Genomic DNA, 19,483 nt, shown 5'->3' on the forward strand with positions numbered 1-19,483 from the left:
GACATCTCTCAATACCTGCTTCTCTGTCAAGCTGTCAAGCTGTCTTTTGTGGTTTTGGGATGGGCCCTTTGGTTCGTCATCTGATGTCTTAAAACAATTGTCTTGGGAGATAATTCGGAATAAAGTCCTTCAAATGTGAGGTGCATGTAATGTTCTCTTTGTGAAGCAACAAAGAGATATCAAGGGTGTCTCTTTTTGATTCACATTTAAAAAACCTGAATGCACCTTACGTATAATATCACAGGTATCCTTTGACGATATATCTCCACGCTACACAAGATTGCTCACCTACACTGATACTGTTGTTATAACCAGAGGTGTAGGCTACCTAGGGTCATGCATGGAGCAAGCATGTTTGACACACGTCCCTGTTGTGAGATGTTAAATCGTCTGTTCTTAACGGTGATGAAATAACATAACAATAAAGAATATATTTTAATTCGCACACAAAATATTACAAAACTGGTATTTTTTAGTAGGTCAAAGATGATCATTTCATATTAATAAACTTTTGTAGCGTGATTATGTGTTTAATAGAAAAAAAACTGTGAAAAACCAGGCGCTAAAATGATGGTTGACAGACTACAGTAACTTACTTATTACCGGGGTATTTTTGTCTTTTTCAAGACAAAGACAACAAAAGGAAAATAATCTTAAAATGTGTTCTTCAAAGTCACTTCCAAAGTAGAAGTCGAGATTGATTTCCACTTGTGCTTGTATAATGTATTCAGAGACAAGTCTGTGGTACAATTTAACTCAGGCCACAATAATTTATTGCATTTTCAACTAAATTTAAAATAACAAAAAACTTTCCAAGGCATTTGAACACATTATGTGATTGACTTTACATGAGTGTTAGGTAGGACTGCATGCATAGTAGTTTCATCAAGTAAAGAGAAGAGAACACACATTTACTTTGCAGATAATTGAAGACAATAAAATGTGAGGTGAGATATTTGGTAGTGAGGCGAACATGGGGGAGAATCTAATTAAATATATATTATGCACTTAGAAACAATTAATTATTACCAAAATGAAGCATTATAAGATCTGATAACAATCTGGAACTATAATTATCTGACCATCCTGTTTCCATCTACGTTACCAAGAACATTCAAGCCTCTAACACCTCCCACATGTTCTGCATTATTTACATTGCCTAAAACTAAATAAACAGCACCAACCTCTAAACAGCTAGTTCTAACCAAAGACGTATATATACGTCTTTGTTCTAACACAGCAGTTAACAGTTTTCAAAATGTGTTAGCTTTCAATTTCCTTTTGAGAGCATGGGTAACACCTTGGGGTGGTTTAATTGGTAACAGAAACTGGCAGCGACAGATACTGTCTGCACGTTCTGTGACATATGTTAAGCAGAGTAACCTTACACATGTATGAAATGTCTTGTATCAAGATGGTTAGTTTGACTGGAACACAGATTTCATTCACTGACTACAAATTAAAAGTTTTTATTGTTAACATCACAATCAACAGTTGTTGTCGTTGTTTATTGTTTAACACCACTCAGCCATATTACAGCCATATGACTGCGATCTGTAAATAATCAAATCTGGACCAGACAATCCAATGATTGACATCATGAGCATCGATCAATGCAATTGGGATATGATGATATGCATCAAACCAAGTCAGAAAGCCTGACCACCCGATCCAGTTAGTCACCTCTTACGACAAGCATAGTCGCCTTTTACAGCAAGATTGGGTTGCCTAAGACCTTTTCTAACCCGGATCTTCACGGGTTGACACACAACCATAAAATTAATCTCCAGAAGAAATGTGAAGTAGTGGCCCTATTGAGAAGGCCTAACACCTGCAACAGTTTTCAATAATAAGCCATAAACCTCTGCCTGAATACCAGAGAGTGAACGCTGAAGAATGATGCAATAGCATTATCCTCTAGTATCACAATCTGGAAGCTGTAAACTATCAGGCCCAATACCAGCAATGTCTGCTGCCCTTGAGACATCACTGAAGTGTTGATGGAAAACACAAATATCAAAATGCATCTTTGAAAGTCTAAACACAGTCCATGTCATGTGTTGATATTCCATCCAATTACCTGACTGGTCTTTGCAAATACTGATAAAACAACTATGTAGCCGTAACAACAAGTGTCTCACATACAAACATGCACGTCACTGTAAGCAAACACCTCCCATCCCGTAACGCTATGTACACAAAAAGCCTTTAGTGAATTGTTTGGATTTTCGATTTGAAAGTGGTGATTTACTCAAACTGATCATGGGAATTGTGCTACCCAAATAAATACCTTTCAGCTGGAGGAAATGGTGGAGCACTAGCAGGATGAAGGATACTTGGCGGAATATTCCGACCATTAGAGATACTTCCAGAGTGATCAATACTTGCTTTCATTCAACAGATCAAGGGTGAAGCAATATGTTTCTTGTCATGAGAACTGAAGATACTTGAGCTTGTGCGGGATGTGTTTTGGAGTACATGTTATGTAGGAGACTGGTGTCACTATGCAGGTTTAAAGGAGATAACAAACCGAATGGTCTTGAACACAATAAGTGAGTGAGTGAGTGAGTTTGGTTTCACGCCGTTTTTAGCAATATTCCAGCAATATCACGGCGGGGGACACCAGAAATGGGCTTCACACATTGCACCCATGTCGGGATTCGAACCCGGATCTTCCGTGTGACGAGCGAACGCTTTAACCACTAGGCTACCCGACCGCCCCTGAACACAATAAGAGCAAACACAAGATCATGATTGGCCAAACAGCTGAGTAATGATATACTGTAAATCATGAAATTAATGCATCTCCAAAAGAATGCGACCACTGGACCCTGCCCCCAAATGCGACTCAATATGAATGCGACACCCCCTTCTCTCAAGCATCAGTGAATTTCTATCTAAAGATGTCCTCAGACAGGTTTAGAATCCTCACCTTAATCCAACCTTACATTAATCCAATCACACACCAAATAGCACCGCTTATTAGCGCTGAGTAAAGTACTTCCGCAAAAACAATACATGCGCGCTGGCTCGTGTCGGCCTTTGACGCAGTCGCTAAGAACAAAGGGTGGCGTCTGTCTGGACTTTCAGGTGTGATCAGCGAGGACATAGGTGAGTAGAACTCTTGTCTTGACCCCAGCAGTGACAATTCACAGGATGTAATAAGTGTTTGAATGACATTGTTTATATACTTTATATACAAGTGCTGCTCAATAAATAGTGGTGTGGAATACATCAGCGTATGTCTAAGTTGGTATTTTTGCTATCCAAAACGTCGATTGTTGATAGAAAGGCGATGTTTTTAAAATGCGAGCAAAGACCACTCATATTTTTCACATTTAATTCACACTCGCATTAATTTCAAGATTTACAGTATACCATTACACATGAATAAAGAGTGAAACATTAGTTCCTCGGGGCAGCAACTTTATTACCCCGGTCAGTGTATCAGTGTTCACACAACAATCATTCTCAGCTCCCTGGGGAGTATACAAGCCAAGCTTTCAGTCACATGTGTAGATGTGTCTTTTTGAAATCAAATCAATCATATTTAATATAAGAAAATGAAAGTCATATCAATAAACAGTGTTTGGTTTAACAAGTTACCACATGTATATCATGTTGTGCCATCTTGGAAGGAAAGCCTGACGTGTGTGGACACCATTACAAGCTCAAAACTTCTGATTAACTTCCCATCATTCATCTCAGATAACTAGTTTGCATCATCTTTACTCATCAGCGGCAATTGCATTTCTGCATCCCAAATACTGCAGGAACCCTCTGATAAATTCTCTGATAAATTTTAGTCAAGTAATGTGATATTACTTGACTTTTTACCCCTTCACAAGAAATAGCTTCCCTTTTAGGAAGCCTCTATTTACATGACTCAAATTCAATCTCAATATAGCTCAAATATTAGTTAAATTAAATAAAATATTAATCTTCTTATAATTATCTTAATCCGTACATGTACAGGCTCTAAAGGTCCTAGCATCCTGAGCATAAGGGTTCTCTAAACGCAATTAAAAAATCATTATAACAAAAATTGGACTTGCTGGATGTGTGATGATGATTTTACAGACCGATATCACAAACTTTAGGCCAGCTAGAGATCAAATAAAAATCCAAATACTGAATCTGGTGCCAGTAAGCTACGAATGAGTGAGTGAGGGAATACACATCATACTCAACATTTCAGAGCCTCACCATGACTACATGCAAACCATAGGAAACTGAGCCTGGTGTGGATCAACCAGCCAGGCATAAGTCCAAAACAGACAAAAACCTCAAGAACCGCGGAACATAGATGAACAGTTTGCTGTTTTACGCCACAGTCTACACTAGTCCAGCTGTCTCTTGGCGAAGTAGACACAATTTACAGATAAGTTGCTTGACAACGGTATAAGTATCTATACCGAAACGCTACCTTTAAGTAAATAAAGAAGTTGTTATCAATCTATACATTTATATTGTGTCTACTGTGTCATCCATCAACTTCTAAGTAATGCCTATCAAACAATTTGTTACTTGGCAGCCTGTAAATACTTGAGTCTGGGCAAGGAAAACAGTGATCGATAGCATGCATCGTCCCACACACTGGGAGAATGACAATCAGCCCCGCCCCAGAGCTGTCTCTTACTACAAGCTTGAGGCATGGGGATTCACAATGACATGGAATCCCCATGGTGGTATTATGTCACCAGATGATCAGCCATGTCACATGATCAGCCATGTCCTCCAAGGTTGTCAACAGGTCTACCAACAATGTTCAGCAGCCATTCCACTAGCTGGTCACTGAATACAAGGTTGAGGTAATGGTGTTTACCTTACAGATCTCCATACCTCAAATGAAGCCAATCATCCAAGCTTCCATGGTCTGAGAGTGACGTCACACCATAATCCCATCAGCAAACATGAGGTGATAATGATGTTGGCTCAGATACTAATTAACCCATTTTGTCAGTTTGGATTTCTGCTGGAGGCTGTTTGATTCAAATCATTGGTAACTTCATCATCTTTACTTTGTGATGGACAACTAAGAAAGCCTCTTTTGATTATCGGGTGTCGACAGGAAGATTAATTATGACCTAAAGAGAGGTGTTGGAGTACTTACCACACAACAACAGATAACAAGTATTAATATGTCCTGATGGGATCACAATAACCTGATATTCATAGATATAGATCCAAATATTTTATGTAATTATTAGCTTCATTAAAAGTATTTTTTCATTGTCCTATTTCTTAAAAAAACACATTATTCATGGTAGTACATGCATAATATGTTTGTGTAGATCATTCCAGTCAAATGCAGTGATTTTATTATCAAATTTTGATAGGACATTCTGCTTTATTGCAACTTATTTTAAAAAACAACTCTATAGGAAATTTTGAAAAAATGAAAGAAAAAATAGTGTCACTCCAGAGCTGATTTGGGTATGTAGTCAGCAGTTTAAAATGTCAACAAAGACATAGACTTGACAAAACTTGCACTCAGCACTGACATTCAAATTTTCTGCATAGAAACTGTGGAATACTACAATAAATCCAATGATTTGAACAATACATGTCATCATGAGGAGAAACAAGTCACATGCATTTAGAGAAAATTTAATAACATGGTCAAAACAAGGTCAAAATTTAAAATATCGCAAAAAAAACCCCCAAACCCTGAGTTGAATCCCTATTTGAGTTACGTAGTTCTATGACCATGATACTCCTCTCACTACATCATGGAGCTCGTTCTATGACAATGATACTCCTCTCACTACAGCATGGAGCTAGTTCTATGACCATGATACTCCTCTCACTACAGCATGGAGCTAGTTCTATGACCATGATACTCCTCTCACTACAGCATGGAGCTAGTTCTATGACCATGATACTCCTCACTACAGCATGGAGCTAGTTCTATGACAATGATACTCCTCTCACTAAAGCGTGGGCCTGAATCTATGACCACGACACTCCTCTCACGACAGAATGGAGCTAGTTCTATGACCATGATACTCCTCTCACTGGAGTGTGGGCCTGAATCTATGACCACGACTCTCCTCTCACGACAGCATGGAGCTAGTTCTATGACCATGATACTCCTCTCACTAGAGTGTGGGCCTGGATCTATGACCACGACACTCCTCTCAAGACAGCATGGAGCTAGTTCTATGACAATGATACTCCTCTCACTAGAGTGTGGGCCTGGATGTATGACCACGACTCTCCTCTCACGGCAGAATGGAGCTAGTTCTATGACCATGATACTCCTCTCACTAGAGTGTGGGCCTGAATCTATGACCACGACACTCCTCTCAAGACAGCATGGAGCTAGTTCTATGACCATGATACTCCTCTCACTACAGTGTGGGCCTGGATCTATGACCACGACTCTCCTCTCACGGCAGAATGGAGCTAGTTCTATGACCATGATACTCCTCTCACTAGAGTGTGGGCCTGAATCTATGACCACCACTCTCCTCTCACGACAGCATGGAGCTAGTTCTATGACCATGATACTCCTCTCACTACAGTGTGGGCCTGGATCTATGACCACGACTCTCCTCTCACGACAGCATGGAGCTAGTTCTATGACCACGATACTCCTCTCACTAGAGTGTGGGCCTGAATCTATGACCACGACACTCCTCTCACGACAGCATGGAGCAAGTTCTATGACCATGATACTCCTCTCACTAGAATGTGGGCCTGAATCTATGACCACGACACTCCTCTCACGACAGCATGGAGCTAGTTCTATGACCATGATACTCCTCTCACTAGAATGTGGGCCTGGATCTATGACCACGACACTCCTCTCAAGACAGCACGGAGCTAGTTCTATGACCATGATACTCCTCTCACTACAGTGTGGGCCTGGATCTATGACAATGATACACCTCTCACTACAGCATGGAGCTAGTTCTATGACCATGATACTCCTCTCACTAGAGTGTGGGCCTGAATCTATGACCACGACACTCCTCTCAAGACAGCATGGAGCTAGTTCTATGACCATGATACTCCTCTCACTAGAGTGTGGGCCTGGATCTATGACAATGATACACCTCTCACTACAGCATGGAGCTAGTTCTATGACCATGATACTCCTCTCACTAGAGTGTGGGCCTGGATCTATGACCACGACACTCCTCTCACGACAGAATGGAGCTAGTTCTATGACCATGATACTCCTGTCACTAGAGTGTGGGCCTGGATCTATGACAATGATACACCTCTCACTACAGCATGGAGCTAGTTCTATGACAATGATACTCCTCTCACTAGAGTGTGGGCCTGGATCTATGACCACGGCTCTCCTCTCACGACAGCATGGAGCTAGTTCTATGACAATGATACTCCTCTCACTAGAGTGTGGGCCTGAATCTATGACCACGACACTCCTCTCACGACAGCATGGAGCTAGTTCTATGACCATGATACTCCTCTCACTAGAGTGTGGACCTGGATCTATGACAATGATACACCTCTCACTACAGCATGGAGCTAGTTCTATGACCATGATACTCCTCTCACTAGAGTGTGGGCCTGAATCTATGACCACGACACTCCTCTCACGACAGCATGGAGCTAGTTCTATGACAATGATACTCCTCTCACTAGAGCGTGGGCCTGAATCTATGACCACGACTCTCCTCTCACGACAGCATGGAGCTAGTTCTATGACAATGATACTCCTCTCACTAGAGTGTGGGCCTGGATGTATGACCACGACTCTCCTCTCACGACAGCATGGAGCTAGTTCTATGACCATGATACTCCTCTCACTAGAGTGTGGGCCTGAATCTATGACCACGACACTCCTCTCACGACAGCATGGAGCTAGTTCTATGACCATGATACTCCTCTCACTAGAGTGTGGGCCTGAATCTATGACCACGACACTCCTCTCACGACAGCATGGAGCTAGTTCTATGACAATGATACTCCTCTCACTAGAGTGTGGGCCTGGATGTATGACCACGACTCTCCTCTCACGACAGCATGGAGCTAGTTCTATGACCATGATACTCCTCTCACTAGAGTGTGGGCCTGAATCTATGACCACGACACTCCTCTCACGACAGCATGGAGCTAGTTCTATGACCATGATACTCCTCTCACTAGAGTGTGGGCCTGAATCTATGACCACGACACTCCTCTCACGACAGCATGGAGCTAGTTCTATGACAATGATACTCCTCTCACTAGAGTATGGGCCTGGATGTATGACCACCACTCTCCTCTCACGACAGCATGGAGCTAGTTCTATGAGTTTAATACACTTCATGCTACAGCATGGAGCAATGACTAACGTTCAGTAAATACTCTAAACATTATTGAAGTACACACATGGATCTATTCCCTTGACACAGTCAAAAACAACTTGACACTTCTTTATGTACAGTGTCACTAACGTATGTCACAAGGCCTTACCTGTCTGACTTTCTCTACAGCAAGCGACAAGATGTAGGTGACCACATAGTACTCCTGCCAGCGGAGTGTGGTCTTGATCTTGGCCAGAATGATGAAAGCAAACATCACCAGAAATGAAAGGTATGTCATCTGCAACACAACAGCATGTCTTGGTCTGTGTCGACACACAACTTGTAAACATGAAAATAAATCACTTCAGAATTCCTTAATACTTGTTTTAATCTGGAAACTTGTCTCAAGACTCATTTTAGCTTTGTCATGTGACTTTTGACCTACATAATATCAAATGAATTGGACCCCTGTTTAATAGCCCAAACTAGTTTAAAGACATTAGTTCCATCTAAGTTATCATCAAGTAGGCGTTATGTAAAATCAGGACAGACAACAGATGCACTACCATCATATAAGCTGTACAGTTGGTTAAGAAGGGAAACTACCCTAGACTTATATTTGATTACATCTTGTAAGAGGACACTTACCGTGTGGGACCAGAATTTAGTGATAGGAGCATTGTAGAACTCGTAGATCTTCTTACCGAGCCTGAGTGGGCTCTTCTTCTTCTTGAAGGGATGGTTGGAGTAGGTGCTGACATCTACAGGCACAGTGCCATTCTCCTTGGCTGGCACTTGCAGCGTCGAGTGGAAACTTGTCTCCAGGTCATCGTTAAAGTCATTCTAAAAGACCACAACAATATGATAACATGAAAAACAAATCTTGACCATGATCAAAGCAACACTCGTTTTCCAAAAGTTTTACTATTCTCTCTTTGTTCAAATATCTCTTAATCCTGTGTGGAGACCAGGGCAGAGAATGTTCCATGTACCCGATGTGTTTCGTTACCAGTCTGCCAAAGTGTGCCTGGGCTGTATGCAGAGCATCACACCCTCTTAGCATCCATTGTTATTCATAACATGAGTTTGCCACTAATGTGGCTATATCTCCCACCCCTGTTGCAGAATTTATGACATAATTAAATCTAAACAAACCCTAACCTATTTTAACCGAGGTGGAACTTGTCATGGAAATTGTAAAAAAATAGAAGAGTTTGGAACCTAAGTCCATCTTGTTGCCATGGAAACGTAAAAAATGAAAATTTCTAAAATTTCTGAATAGCAAAAGGCACCAGTTCATCATGTACCTGACAAACCTGCAAAGTTTCATGAAAAATATTGAACGGTTTATGAGTTATGCTGCGGAAACGAACCCTACCCTCACAGAACCTAAGGGGGGCACGGGTGGCCCAGTCGTCTAAGGCGCCGCGATTCGCTGTGCAGAGTTGCGTCCCTTGGGCACGCCAGAAACCTATGATTGTGGGTTCGAATCCCGGTTCGCCCCGATTATGTTTCTAGGTTTGTCAGCACCATACCCGTGCTCGTGGGTTTCACCGAAGTGGTAAACGTCTGAGACCTGCATCACTTCGGGCTTTCCTCCCACATTAAGCTGACACGCCGTGATATAACTGGAATACTGTTAAAAGCGGCGTTAAACCAAACTCACTCACTCACTCACAGAACCTAAGTCCATCTTGTTGCCATGGAAACGTAAAAAATAAAATTTCTAAAATTTCTAAATAGCAAAAGGCACCAGTTCAGCATGTACCTGACAGACCTGCAAAGTTTCATGAAAGAATATTGAACGGTTTCTGAGTTATGCTCCAGAAACGAAACGTGACGGACAGATGGACAGACGTACGGAGCCTGTTTCTTTATATCCCCCGCCAACTTTGTTGGGCGGGTGATAATAAATGACTATCCTCAACTCATAGATATGTTAAGGCTGTATTAGTCTTACTGACTGACACAACAACGTCACTATACTATGAGATAAAGGTCCATAAGAGTAGTTCAATTTTGGCATCTCTTTGGTTTGGAATATCTGATAATTGTTGTTGTGTTTAATTTCATTCATCCTTTTGTATGTCATTGAAAAAAGTCAGTGCAATTCTCTTTCCTTTCCTTGATTAGGTACACAGATTGCATACCAAGGTCAGGTGGTAATGGCAATAACTGTTGTCACTGCAATTTGGCTTCATAAACATGTCGCGATGGAATCCAGAAACCAATGACTTCCCCCGCTTTTTCCTGTCAGTTACAGGGGGCCAACTATGCATAATGCTTCAGGGGTGAGTGGGGTGAATATTTGTTGGAAGAACCAAACACTTTCTCTGGACCAAAAACATTTCTTTAGGGCACCCAGTGAACAATATTTTGTTTGAGGTCAAAACTGAGAGCAAGTTATATGTTATCCCTTTTTCTGATACAACATATTTTGAGGAAAATCCTAAGCCCCTTGAAGAGTATCAGGTGGTCGGTCCCTAAAAGTGTATCACACAAATGGTCAGGCCCTTTATTTCTATATTTTCCTGTAATTATTTAAAAAAAAATATTCTGAATCATGAACAACATGCCTACGATATATCAAATGGACAATGTATTTATTATGGAGTTATTCATTATGATTAAGGAAAAGGCCAGTTGCTCCTTAACCGTTAGCCTGCTGAATTGTTTTCACACTTCTTACCCCTGACTGCTGGATTAATTTTAGCATTAGGCGCTCTAAAGAGAGTGGGTGATTTCAAACAGTCGGTGCCTCATTAAACAAGGGCCAATTGAAGAAATATTTTGCACATTTATTCCTGATAGAAAACAACATCGGCATATAAAAATATCCTGATGTTTTCAATCATACCAAGGTTAAGACCAAAGTGAACACAAAATTTGTAAATTTTCTTGAACTTACCTGAATTGCGTTATTGAATGTGGTTTGCATTTCATTTTAGGAACCTTTTTATATCTTAACATTTGTGCAAATTGATTTCAATAATCATATCACTGATATCTTAATCTTAATTGAGTATAAATTCGTTTTTTTTGGCAAATAACAGTGCGATTGTAAATTAAGCCCCCATTACACACGGCTGCGACCTTTGTGCCACCTTTGAGCGATCAAAAACTGGCCAGGATGCTCGATGGTCGCCTTAGCCCTGAAAATCATGTATCTATGTAACTGCTTCAGCAGTTGTTCAGCAGTAACTGCTCGAGTTGTTCAAAGTCTGCAACCACAATGAAACACTGCAGGTACAAACCCTCTATTTATAGGCAGACTGAGGAGGCACTACAGGTAGCTCAAAGGAGGCAGAAGTATTGCCATGGTGTCTCAAGTGTTGCCGTGGTCGCTGAATGGAGGCACGGCGATCGCCATACTCATCGTTCAATGCACGCTGTTGGTCGCCCAAAGAAGGCGCGAGAGAGGCAGAAGCATCGCCCAGATTTACGGGACAATATTTCAGCAGAACTCATCTATTACCTGGCGACCATTGGCCGACCACTGTGCCTTCATTCTGCAACAACGGCAATGCTTGTGCCTCCCTTCTGCCTCCTTTGAGCCACCTTTGAGCAACCAACCTCTTCGGCGACCTTTGTGCAACTGTTTTGAACATGTTCAAAAATTCACGGCGACCATGGCGTCCATGGTGATGTCTGAACCGCCTGTGTACCACCTTGGAACGACCAAGGCAACCATTCTGCCTCATTTGAGCCTCCAACGACGACCTGGCAAATGTTATGGTCGCACACAGGAGGCACAAAGGTCACCATCCTGTGTAAAGGCCCCATTATGAACCATTTCTGTAAATTTATTTTCCACATGTTAAACAGAAAAATAGCTTAATTTTCGAGGTCATCATGTCGGTTGCAGAAATATAAACATTCGGGTTAATCTAACGTGTCATGTTATATATAAAAATTGCAGGAAACAATTAATGACTTATAAATATTCACTAATCCTAATTTCAAGCATTTACTATGTTACTAATTTTAGAAACTTATGTTAGATGTAACTAAATGGTTATAATAGTATTAGGGGTCACAATGCATGTGGAGCTGTTTGTTTACCGCCATTGCCAAGTTCCATCCAATCGATGATGTTACGATTGAGACTGTTTTTGTTTACAATTAGTTACACCGAAAGTTGCTAATTTTTAGAAATTAAGGAACTTGAGTGTTAACCTTTCGTCAGCAAACAAAAAATTATGATCGAATTTGAAAATTGATAAAATTATAAAGAAAATATCAGACTGCATGCCTCTCAATGTGAAGAGCCAAAAATCAACAATGGCCATTTCTGGTAGTTGTGTGCCGAGAAGTTTGGCCGAAACTATTCTAACTCGCGATATTTTCCTTTTGAGGTAAATAAACTACTGAAAGTTTTGATATTGAGCAAGCTGAGCATTTATGCACGTCATACGTAATTTAAATGTTACGCAAAGCCATCTTGGTAAATAGATATGGCGAGTTTTATTTTGGGGTGTCGTTATTTTGGGGTGTCGTGCATCAGATGCACGGGAAGTGATACCTCTGTCGAATGGGTTCGACATTAGCGTGCAGAGCTTTAAAAGGACACCTCCATCTACGAAAATATAACTTTTTTTTTTTTGCATGAAGCAACATTTCGATGTAGATTCTTACACCATCATCAAAACATCACTTGATGCAATAAACCAGAACTTGTTATCCGTAAAGTTGAACGTTTTCTTATTTACTCACCAACTTCTAGAATGCCAGTCGAACAGACACCTACAACTGCATGGTTGCTGAATACTAGATGATACCTGGGATGCCATGCATGTGCTGCAGGGTCGGTATGACTAGACCGCTGGACGGCTAGTTAGTCTGTGTACAACAGGTTATCTACTTTAATTCTGGTTAGCTATTGGGAAACTAGTTACCAATTTACTAACACCAGTAATCACATGGCAGAACTGCCTAAGATGATGATATTAACTAAGACAACTAACAGTGGAAATGTTCTCTGGGTAACATGAATTGGCATTCACAATGAAATGGACATATTAAACAAAACATATGGCTACAACATCATTACAATGTAGATTGAAAAACAACAGCAAGTTTGACATTACCCACACCGTTCATGCAGTGAATGGAATTTTGCAAGTGCTTAGATCTACATGCAAGAAAACAACAAGCATCTCATCTCATCTATCAACATCACGCAACCTTCGGCTTTGAACATATTCTCTCAGTGACGGGAAAATATATTGCATTAATCTGTCTTTCCCCCACATGTACAAACAAAAATTCTGTCACTACTATCTCTACTGTCACTTCTATTCTATCAATACAGTATCAACACTAAGTGTATGCTGCCAGCCACCTCATAATATACATAAATGTTTATATTAGAGCTGAAACGATATAGCGGGACACCGATGCAGCATGATTCACTCCATACGATATGGTGCACGATTTGTGAGGTGCTATCTCTCGATTTTTCACAATATGTTTTTTTTCCCAAGACGTATATATATATATATATATATATATATATATATATATATATATATACGTCTTTGTTTTGTTTTTAATAAACTTTTATCACAGATATGTTTTAAATGTGTTTTAACTCTTTCAACACCGTAGGCCGGTAAACCGGCCAAGAAGCATCGAGTCCCCAGATACCATAGGCTGGTTAAAGGGCCAAGCCTTAGACCTCGTCACATCAAAATAGTTTATAATTTTAGGAACCTACCTGTCATACCATTTATTTATTAAATCTATCACATCTCACAATGTCTGAAATACGTATTCCATTTCAATTTATCATTTTTTATCGGTAGATTACAAAATTACTCCTAGGTGTATCGTTGCAGCCCTAGTTTATATACTGTAAATGAAAACAATATGTAATACCACTATATATAATGTACATCTATGTCTATAGTTATATTTATGTCCATATGTAGATAGTTTGTACCCTGTCTTACGTGGGTGTTCTGTACAATATAAATTCTTCTTCTTCTACCATTTCTGAACTAATGTCTGCCCTCTAAGCATGTGGCCTCCTCATCCCATTCAACACACCAGCATAGATGAGACAGTCCAGCTATGTATATCGTATGACCACACCAACAAGCCGGCTCCTTCCTTGATACTTACAACAAAACACCATGTGCGTGACCACCACATCAAGCCAACTCACACTGAAAATCTAGGACTAAATTGACCTACTTCAATCACCTGGTCTTCATCGAAGGAGCTGACTGAGATGTTATCAATATCACTGGCACCATCTGCAAGCTCTTCCAGATGTTCTTCCATTGTCTGAGGCATGAGCTGCAACTCCTCCTTACTCTTGAACTCCAGGGCAGCTACGTATGGTGGCAGGAGGATTCCTAGTAGCACCTGAAACATTGGAGCATGGCTACAGAGTGGAGATGGGGATTCCTAGTAGGACCTGAAACATTGGAGCTGCGTACAGAGTGGAGATGGGGATTCCTAGTAGCACCTAAAACATTGGAGCATGGGTACAGAGTGGAGATGGGGATTCCTAGAAGCACCTGAAACATTGGCGCATGGGTTCTGAGTAGAGAGGTTCCCTAGTAGCACCTGAAACATTGGCGCATGGGTTCTGAGTAGGGAGGTTCCTTAGTAGCACCTGAAACATTGGAGCATGGCTACAGAGTGGAGATGGGGATTCCTAGAAGCACCTGAAACATTGGAGCATGGGTACAGAGTGGAGATGGGGATTCCTAGAAGCACCTGAAACATTGGAGCTGGGTACAGAGTGGAGATGGGGATTCCTAGAAGCACCTGAAACATTGGAGCATGGGTACAGAGTGGTAGTGGGGATTCCTAGCAGCATCTGAAACATTGGAGCATGGGTACAGAGTGGAGGTTGGGATTCCTTACAGCATCTGACACATTGGAGAGGGCAGAAGGATTCCTAGTTTCCAAAGCAATTTATGAAATTGTACTACAGCACAACAGCAACAACTACATAAGGTGAATAATGTCAGCATCAGTACAATCCACACGGAAACATTGACAAAGTCTGGTCACAGCTCAGAGTTGCACATTGCACGGTCATTCATTCATGAGAAATGGATTCCCATTATGGCCAACATTTGTTTTGTTTGTTAACACCTCACTCAGCAATATTCCAGCTATATGACGACAGTCTGTAAATTATCGAGTCTGGACCAGACAATCCAGTGATTGACATCATAAGCATCAACCCTCGCAATTGGGATACGATGACATGCATCAACCAATGCAGCGAGCCTGACCACCGGATCCTGTTAGTCGCCTCTTACGGCAAGCATGGGCTGCTGAAGACCTATTTTACCCCGGATCTTCACGGGTCTCATGACCAACAGATGAGCATTGTAATTTGTTTCACGTGGAAAGCATGTGTGCATGACTAGAACCAGAATACACACAGAATCTACAGCAGTATCACCTCAAAGACACAGTACATATACACACAGGGTATGTGACCAACCTTCATACTTGTATTTTTCCTCATGCGCAGCCCCCCAATCCAGAGGTCATTGAGTAGCACCTGGCAGCAGGTGTGGGCAATGAACTCCCGGTGGTTGGCGGCCACGGCAAGACTCAGGCAGGTCTGCTCACTGAAGTTCTTCAGCTCGTACGTGAGAAGTTGCTGGGTGTAGTCGTCGTCAATCTTGTAGCAGTGCTCCAGCAACTCCAGGGCCAGAGTCTGGAACTCTCTGTAACACAGGTAACACTCTGTAACACAGGTAACACTCTGTAACACAGGTAACACAGGTAACACTCTGTAACACAGGTAACACTGTAACACAGATAACACTCTGCAACACAGGTAACACTCTGTAACAAAGATAACACTCTGTAACACAGATAAGACTGTAACACAGGTAACACTCTGTTACGCAGATAACTCTCTGTAACACAGATTACACTCTGTAACACAGATTACACTCTGTAACACAGGTAACACTCTGTTACGCAGATTACTCTCTGTAACGCAGATTACACTCTGTAACACAGATTACACTCTGTAACACAGGTAACTCTCTGTAACACAGGTAACACTCTCTAACGCAAATAACACTCTGTAACACAGATAACACAGGTAACACTGGTAACACAGGTAACACTCTGTAACACAGGTAACACTCTGTAACACAGGTAACTCTCTGTAACACAGGTAACACTCTGTAACACAGGTAACACTGTAACAGGTAACACTCTGTAACACAGGTAACACTCTGTAACACAGGTAACACTGTAACACAGGTAACACTCTGTAACACAGGTAACACTCTGTAACACAGGTAACACTCTGTAACACAGGTAACACTGTAACACTCTGTAACACAGGTAACACTGTAACAGGTAACACTCTGTAACACAGGTAACACTCTGTAACACAGGTAACACTGTAACACAGGTAACACTCTGTAACACAGGTAACACTCTGTAACACAGGTAACACTCTGTAACACAGGTAACTCTCTGTAACACAGGTAACACTCTGTAACACTGTAACACAGGTAACACTCTGTAACACAGGAACACTCTGTAACACAGGTAACACTCTGTAACACAGGTAACAATCTTTAACACAGATAACACTTTGTAACACAGGTAACACTCTGTAACACAGTTAACTCTCTGTAACACAGGTAACTCTCTGTAACACAGGTAACTCTCTGGACATGGAATCTATAGACAGGTTGTTGACATGGAATCTACAGACAGGTTGTTGACATGGAATCTACAGACAGGGTGTTGACATGGAATCTATAGACAGGGTGTTGACATGGAATCTATAGATAGGGTGTTGACATGGAATCTATAGACAGGGTGTTGTGATTCTTCATGCAATCAGTTCCTAGAACTACCATCAAATTTACTCACTTTGCATAGGATCTAAATTCATCCGATAGTTCTATTTCCAAGTCATCCTGGTCGGCCTCATGTGCCATTGCCTTGAACAGCTTGCATGCTAACAGAGCCTAGTGGAATAGAGAGATAATATGTACTCGAGCAGTAATGTAACAATACCTGTACCAGCACAACAATCCCAGCATGAACAACATAAGTGTAGCTATCATTACACAATCCCTATACCAGCACAACAATCCCAGCATGAACAACGCAACTGTAGCCATCATTATACAATCCCTGTACCAGCACAACAATCTCTGCATGGACAACCTAACTGTAGCCATCTATCATTGCACAATCCCTATACCAGCACAACAATCCCTGCATAAACTCTTCCTTCCCTAGTACGTGTGGTGTGATTAGATGAGGAGAGACAAACCTTGGCCATAGCCTCCTCGCCATGCTGCCACATGAACAGGGACATCTTCTGTCTCTTCATGAGGACGGCCCAGATCATCAGGTCATGGAATGGGTAGGGAAACAGCTCCTCCACCTGCTTGGTGTTCACAAGGTGTGGGATGGATGTCACCACATTGCCTATGGAGGCACCCTGGAAGGAAAAGAACCAGAGTATTCATATCTTCTTAAAACATTAATAGAATCATAGAAAACAACACCAGACAATACTTCATGTGTTACTTATTGCATACATGTATAATAAGAGACAACTAAAAAAACACTACATGTCCGTTAAAAAAATATTTCCTGTAATTTGGAAACAGCTCACCTACTTAGCTCTTAAAGATAGAAACTAATAGATGCTTAACACTACAACCCTTTCAGTCAAACAGTGACATGATTCCACAATGTTTCTGAACAAACAGAGTTACATCTATAAATATATAACCAAACTAATTGTTTGTAAAGTATGAATTATTGAATAATCCATCAACACAATCTGCCAAATGTTGGAACATTTATTCTATTAGTATAATGTCCTCATAGTGTAACGCACAGAAGCTATTCTCCTAAGCTGTCCTGCATGCTTAGTGGCAAGTCGAGGGGCATCAACCAGCTACCTGTTCTCTGTGGTCAAGTCACTACAATGTACAAGGCTGAACCCACAGAGTCGTGTTCTGGTCAAACACTGCAGACAGTGGACAACGCAAGGCGGTGAGCAGGACAGCTATCATGACACTGTCACTGTCATAGTGTGCAGGGCAGCTATAGTGACACTGTCACTGTCATATTGTGCGGGGCAGCTATAGTGACAATGTCACTGTCATAGTGTGCAGGGCAGCTATTGTGACACTGTCACTGTCATAATGTGCGGGGCAGCTATAGTGACACTGTCACTGTCATAGTGTGCAGGACAGCTATAGTGACACTGTCACTGTCATAATGTGCGGGGCAGCTATAGTGACACTGTCACCGTCATAGTGTGCAGGGCAACTATAGTGACACTGTCACTGTCACTGTCATAGTGTGCAGGGCAACTATAGTGACACTGTCACTGTCATAGTGTGCAGCACAGCTATAGTGACACTGTCACTGTCATAATGTGCAGGGCAGCTATAGTGACACTGTCACTGTCATAGTGTGCTGGGCAGCTATTATGACACTGTCACTGTCATAGTGTGCAGGGCAGCTATAGTGACACTGTCACTGTCATTGTGTGCAGGGCAGCTATAGTGACACTGTCACTGTCATAGTGTGCTGGGCAACTATAGTGACACTGTCACTGTCATAGTGTGCTGGGCAGCTATAGTGACACTGTCACTGTCATAGTGTGCAGGGCAGCTATACTGACACTGTCACTGTCATAGTGTGCAGGGCAGCTATAGTGACTATGTCACTGTCATAGTGTGCAGGGCAGCTATAGTGACACTGTCACTGTCATAGTGTGCAGGGCAGCTATAGTGACACTGTCACTGTTATATTGTGCAGGGCAGTTATAGTGACACTGTCACTGTCATAGTGTGCAGGGCAGTTACAGTGACACTGTCACTGTCATAGTGTGCAGGGCAGCTATAGTGACACTGTCACTGTCATAGTGTGCTGGGCAGCTATAGTGACACTGTCACTGTCATAGTGTGCTGGGCAGCTATAGTGACACTGTCACTGTCATAATGTGCAGGGTTGAGCAGTCAAGGCAACTTAATCATACAGCGTTCACAAACCCAAAAATGTTGTGAAAATTTACATTAGAAATGATACCTGCAAAGTACACAAATTCTAAATCTTTGACACATTTATTGTAAAGACCTAAAACATCACCAGTCAGAGCCATCACCATCATAGCAATGCCAACTTACAAGCATGCTAAGTAATTCCATATTATACATAAAATCTTTGAGAAATATTTCATGAGACAATGTAAA

At 41.5% G+C, this 19,483-nt stretch overlaps 1 protein-coding gene across 7 annotated transcripts in view; it reads right to left on the reverse strand.

Moving 5' to 3' along the window:
• Positions 1-19,483, reverse strand: part of LOC139473971 (transient receptor potential cation channel subfamily M member 3-like) — a 265,126-nt gene that overhangs the window by 37,084 nt on the left and 208,559 nt on the right. For 5 of the 7 annotated variants that reach the window (XM_071256840.1, XM_071256857.1, XM_071256853.1 and 2 more), the window contains 6 exons: positions 17,542-17,712; positions 17,133-17,230; positions 15,730-15,958; positions 14,457-14,630; positions 8,910-9,104; positions 8,431-8,559 (listed from right to left, as the gene is read on the reverse strand). In XM_071256840.1, the coding sequence (XP_071112941.1) occupies positions 8,431-8,559; positions 8,910-9,104; positions 14,457-14,630; positions 15,730-15,958; positions 17,133-17,230; positions 17,542-17,712 (996 nt within the window). The remainder of the gene's footprint in view (positions 1-8,430; positions 8,560-8,909; positions 9,105-14,456; positions 14,631-15,729; positions 15,959-17,132; positions 17,231-17,541; positions 17,713-19,483) is intronic. The other 2 variants (XM_071256868.1, XM_071256851.1) reach the window with 1 other exon arrangement.

This window comes from Haliotis cracherodii, unplaced genomic scaffold (assembly GCF_022045235.1).
Source record: "Haliotis cracherodii isolate W230 unplaced genomic scaffold, xgHalCrac1.p SCAF_1, whole genome shotgun sequence".
Taxonomy (NCBI): domain Eukaryota; kingdom Metazoa; phylum Mollusca; class Gastropoda; order Lepetellida; family Haliotidae; genus Haliotis; species Haliotis cracherodii.